The 5310-nt window shown below is 40.2% G+C and overlaps 1 protein-coding gene across 2 annotated transcripts; it reads left to right on the top strand.

The window, feature by feature from the left end:
* The first annotated feature begins 240 nt into the window (after positions 1 to 240).
* LOC104433333 (pentatricopeptide repeat-containing protein At2g01390) lies at positions 241 to 5310 on the top strand. Of its 2 annotated transcripts, none has more exons than XM_010046027.3 (4): positions 241 to 1106; positions 1619 to 2645; positions 2764 to 3045; positions 4739 to 5310. In XM_010046027.3, exons 1-2 carry the CDS (start codon positions 344 to 346, stop codon positions 2629 to 2631), a joined length of 1776 nt encoding a protein of 591 aa, XP_010044329.2. In that variant the 5' UTR covers positions 241 to 343; the 3' UTR covers positions 2632 to 2645; positions 2764 to 3045; positions 4739 to 5310. The 2 variants fall into 2 exon arrangements, with proteins under 2 accessions (XP_010044329.2, XP_010044328.2); XM_010046026.3 differs by having other exon boundaries at positions 4637 to 5310.

Below are 5310 nucleotides of genomic sequence, written 5' to 3'. Positions count from 1 at the left end.
TTGAAATTGGGAATCATGTCGGTTTTCTTAGGAACCACTATTTTTCTTGATCAATTTAGTTCAATTTCCAGGTAGTCCAGATGATTCTTAATTTTGTTATACACCCCTATAATTGAGGGATTAGATTGAATATATATTAAAATTTTATGAACCATTTTAAAGAAATTCATATTAAGCCAAAATTTATGGACACACCACTAATTCACTAATTCACAGCATACGTAGGTCTACTGCCAAAATTCAAATCCCTCGCTCGTGGACCCTCTCGTTCTTGGTCGCTCCCGACGCTTTCTCGCCGGCCTAATCGGTCGGGTTCCGCCTTCTTCCGGGCGTCTTCACTGCGATGCGCGGTTTCTTGAAATCTCTCCCTTACGTCTCGAGCAAAGCTCTTCCTCTTCCGGTCCCCGGCGGCGGCCGCCGCTCTCTTCTTCGCTCGAGGGTACCGAGCAAATGCCTCCACTCCTCCCATCACCCTGCAAAACCCGGTCGCGCCCGGCGCTCCCGCGGACCGCCGGCGGCGAAGGAGCCGGCCAGTGCGGACCCGGAGGCGTACATGAGGGACAAGATCGCCGGCGTCTACAGGATCCTCAAGTATTCCACCTGGGACTCCGCTCAGGAGCAGCTCCGGCGGCTGCCCATGAGGTGGGACTCGTACACCGTCAACCGGGTCCTGAAGACCCACCCGCCCATGGAGAAGGCGTGGCTCTTCTTCAACTGGGCCGCCAAGTTGAGGGGCTTCAAGCACGACCAGTACACTTACACGACGATGCTCGACATCTTCGGGGAGGCCGGGCGGGTCTCGTCGATGGAGCACGTGTTCGAGCAGATGGTGGGCAAGGGGATCAAGGTCGACGCGGTCACGTACACGTCGCGGATGCATTGGCACTCGAGCGCCGGGGACGTCGATAAGGCGATCGAGATTTGGGGGGAGATGAAGGAGAAGGGGCGTTGTCCTACCGTCGTGTCGTACACTGCTCATATGAAGATTTTGTTCGATAATGATAGGGTGAAGGAGGCTACTGATGTTTACAGGGAGATGGTCGAATGCGGTTGTTCTCCGACTTGTCACACTTACACTGTTTTGATGGAGTATCTTGTGGGTTGTGGTAAGTTGCAATTGGGCTGTGTTTGTGATGCCCTCGTTGTGTTTGCTTCATTGCCTCTCTGCATTCTTTTCAGTCAGGCATTCATGTTTGTGGCGACGAGCATGCATGTATACTGTGAGCTGACTTGTCTAGGATTTCCTCACAGAAATCCCAGCGACAAACGTGCTTTTGGTTTGTGTTGTCGCGTACAATTTCCTATTTTCTGATTTATGATTCAGTTTGGGAAATGGCTGTTCACTAAATTCTGGCATCCTATCGCCTTATAGATGAAAACTACTCTGAATTTTTCCTGTCATGAGTTAAAGAGTGTCAATCTTAGTTCGATGCCTAGGAAACACTATGTAATTCTGACTGCTTCTGCTATCATTATTGCTGTGCTATGGCACATTCTCAGTTCTGCCTAACATCTCCCTCAGGAGCTTCTCCCTGTGCATTCTTGTGAAGGTTTGAGCTAAGGTTGCTGGGATTCATGGCTTTATAAGAAATAAATTATCTCATTTTGATCATTCCAGGAAAATATGAAGAAGCTCTCGAGATATTTAACAACATGCAAGAAGCTGGTGTTTCACCCGATAAAGCGATGTGCAATATATTGATTGAGAAATGTTGCAGAGCAGGGGAAGTAACCATGATAATGAGAATTCTTCTCTTCATGAAAGAAAACTGTCTTGTTCTTCGTCGTCCTGTTTTTCAGGAAGCAATGGAGTTCTTGAATAGTGCTGGTGAGAGTGATGAACTTCTACGGCAAGTCAATCGCCATTTCTTGGATGAATGTGTGATAAAAGAAGAGACGGCTGAATCCTTGGTAGATGCTTCTGATGTTTCTGTTTCTTCTGAAAATGGGATTCTGTTGCTTTTGTTGAAGAAGCAAAGTCTCATTGCTGTTGATATTCTACTCGCTTTGATGGAGGATAAGAATATGCACTTGGATGCGGCAATTACCTCCACCATAATTGAAGAAAACTGTAGACGATGTAGAGTAGATGGTGTTCTGTTGGCATTTGAATACAGTAAGAAGCTGGGGATTGGTATTGAGAAAGGTGCATATCTTTCACTTGTAGGTTGCTTAATTAGATCGAATGAATTGGGGAGGATGGCATTAGTAGATGCCATTGAGGAAATGATAAGAGCTGGACATTCTCCAGGTTCCTATCTAGCTTCACTTCTAATCTATCGACTAGGCCGTGCTAGAAGACCTACATATGCTGTGAAGATCTTCAATCTATTGCCACAGGATCTTAAAACTGTTACCTCTTATACTGCTCTGGTGGGTGTATACTTCTGTGCTGGGGCTGCTGGTAAAGCACTTAAAGTGTACAAAAGCATGAGGAAGAAAGGAATCCGTCCAACATCAGGAACTTATGATTTACTATTAGCTGGTCTAAGAAAAAGTGGAAGAGATTCGGAAGTGGAGCTCTTCAAGAAGGAAAGGAAGAGTTGGTCAAGTGACAGTTGTGCAGAAGGTAGTGTCTCCACAGAGGAAAAAATATGTGACCTTCTGTTTGCTTGTGATGCTATCTCTTGAATCCTACTTGTAAGGTACAAATTCTTATTTCACTTTTTTTCTTTTAAGAGAATTATGTATTACTTCCCTCATAAGACTCTTACTTTGCTCGATGGCATGTGGAGCATTGCTAATTGCTTCATCTGTGTAAAGATTTATCTGCAGCTAGCTCTCTCACAGAGCAGATACCAGCTTCCAAAGGACGATGGGTCAATGATGGTAACATGATGGGTCCCAAATGCTTTGGCTCGCCCATGCCAGAATGCTCCCTGTCTAAGTACTTGTTGACTGGTCATGTGTACCCAACTTAGCTCCGATCCATGACCCTGATCACACTCCAACTACTTGCATAGACAACTGAAGATTGTTGCAACAAGAATCTCGGCCACCACCCTATTCCCTTGTCTCCCGGGACTGTGGAGCTATATAACAAAGGTATGGCCCCATTTACAGATACTTATAATGGGCATATTATTTAAGATTAAATGTATTTTAATTGAATTTACTATTGAAACTTATTAATAAATGGGGCATATCATTTTAAAATATATTTGAAGTTTTTTAAATAAACTTTTGAGTTTAGACTCGATTATTTGGATTGTCAATGAAAAAGAGAAGTCGTGTCACAGAACTTAAACTTTATGAGCTTTGTCCTTCTCGATGTTTTTGAAATAATAGATTTAATGCATTTCTATATTCATTTAAATTAAGATGTGTTGAATCAAACTGTAATGTGAATTAATAATAGTTCATTGATAAAGGGCCTGTTTAATAAAGCTGAAAACTAAGTACTGAATTTTAAGTGTTAAAATTCTTTATTGTTGAAGATGAAAGTATAATGCTATTTAAGAATGAATATTGAGTATTAAACATTAACATCTTACCGAATGAGAAAAGATGATTATTGATGGTAGGCTTTAGGCTTTTAGCAATGTAATCGGCAAGATTTGAATTGCTGTTTATATATCTGTTTTATTAAATGAATTAAGTAGCCCATCCTTACTTGGTGAAGTAAACGATATTTTTTTTACTTAATTGAACTATTTAGGTTGAAACTGATTATATTTGTCAAATGTGCTTAATTTTATCAAGTGCTGAATGTATGAATTTACAGCACTTATTGGAGTTATCAAATATGCCCCACAAATGTCCTCTTTTTTTTTGGGGTAAATACACAGGGCAAACACCTAGAATATTTGTCTTTAGTTTGTTCTACTCTTGTTTAGGTTTTGTAGGGAAATCTTTTCATTAATTTAATTTATTAATTTATTTATAAAAGAAAATTTTATGAATTTACAGATCCATTTAAGTGAGAATTACATCATTAAGGAATACATTTAAATGTTACATTCGACATAAACCAAATTGATTAAGAGCACATTTGAAGTGGCTCAATTGGACTTCTCTAGCACAACTTTTTCCCCTTAGATGCTTTCTCTAATTTGTCCATTTTTTCAACTTTAAACTCAGTTAGATATAAAATATGACATATGTACCAGTAAATACTTTCTTCATGAGTAATCATAATTTGGCCACATCATTAGCTACAGATTGTTGGTATCATCATAAAGAATATTTAAAATTACTTTGCCGCGGAGGTTTATATTGGATAATACCCAAGTTATTAAATGCATTAGTATACATGGTAGCAAGTAGAAAAGAACTGCAAAATCAACAAACTAAAAGAATTAAAGACAAAATTCTATCAGGAAAAGGAAAGAGTTTGAAGGAAATGGAAGAAAGTTGTGGCCAGATTTTAGGACACTGGAAATGAAAAGTGTAGGTCTGTGATATCTCTGATTATTCACTCAAATCAGTTACGGATATTTTGGCCTATCTAATTTTCAAGCTTCATCGAGATTGTAAACAATTTATTGAGAGGAAATTGGTCTATACATTGTATTCAAGATGTGAAAATTGAGATGGTTGTTTGCGATAACATTTTATAGTTGTGGAATGTCATCTCCCTCATTTAAAATCCTAGGATCTTTGAAATAGTGTAAATCTGGTCTGATGATAATTTCAGCAATCTTCTGGTGCCGCCTCATGCACACAAGAGAGAACCTTAGCAAGTAATTGAGTACATCAGAGTTAAGGGGAACAACGACTAATAGATGATTGTGACCAGGCCTATCTCAATGCAAGGAAGTATTGTGGATGCTGTGTCGCTACCTGCAGAGGACCGAACTTGGTGATTTAAGAAGTCCACAGTGCTGCTGCTGCGGAGAATTGCTGTTTAGGGTGGTTTCTCAGTTTGTTAGCCAACTTACCCTCCCTCGGAACAAGAAGCTAACCATCCAATATATCACTGGTGACAGGAACATGCAGCTTTACAGGGATGATGTCGTCTTGATTCCGGTTCTGAATCAGCCGTTTGTTACATGCCATTGAGCTGCGCATATGGGGCACGGCGTATCAAATCCCTGTGCAGGAAAAAAAAAGAAAAGTATATGTTATTGCATTGCAATTGTTTCTATTTAGCCATTAATTTGGTCAGTTCATATGATCTGTACATGATAGGCACCTGCTTGTGTGGAAAGTAATTTCCTCACTTTAACTTGCTTAAAGATTAAAACTCGACATCTTCATTTTGTCTGTAAATTAGGATGCCTGATTTTGGATTATCGTATGGTTGTTTAGAAACTTATGGCCTCTGTTCTGAATAATGAATGCCTAGTCAACTTTATCGGTACACAACAA

This window comes from Eucalyptus grandis, chromosome 2, assembly GCF_016545825.1.
Source record: "Eucalyptus grandis isolate ANBG69807.140 chromosome 2, ASM1654582v1, whole genome shotgun sequence".
NCBI lineage: Eukaryota > Viridiplantae > Streptophyta > Magnoliopsida > Myrtales > Myrtaceae > Eucalyptus > Eucalyptus grandis.
The sequence above is the reverse complement of the archived record's forward strand: the minus strand, read 5'-3'. Positions and strand labels throughout refer to the sequence as shown.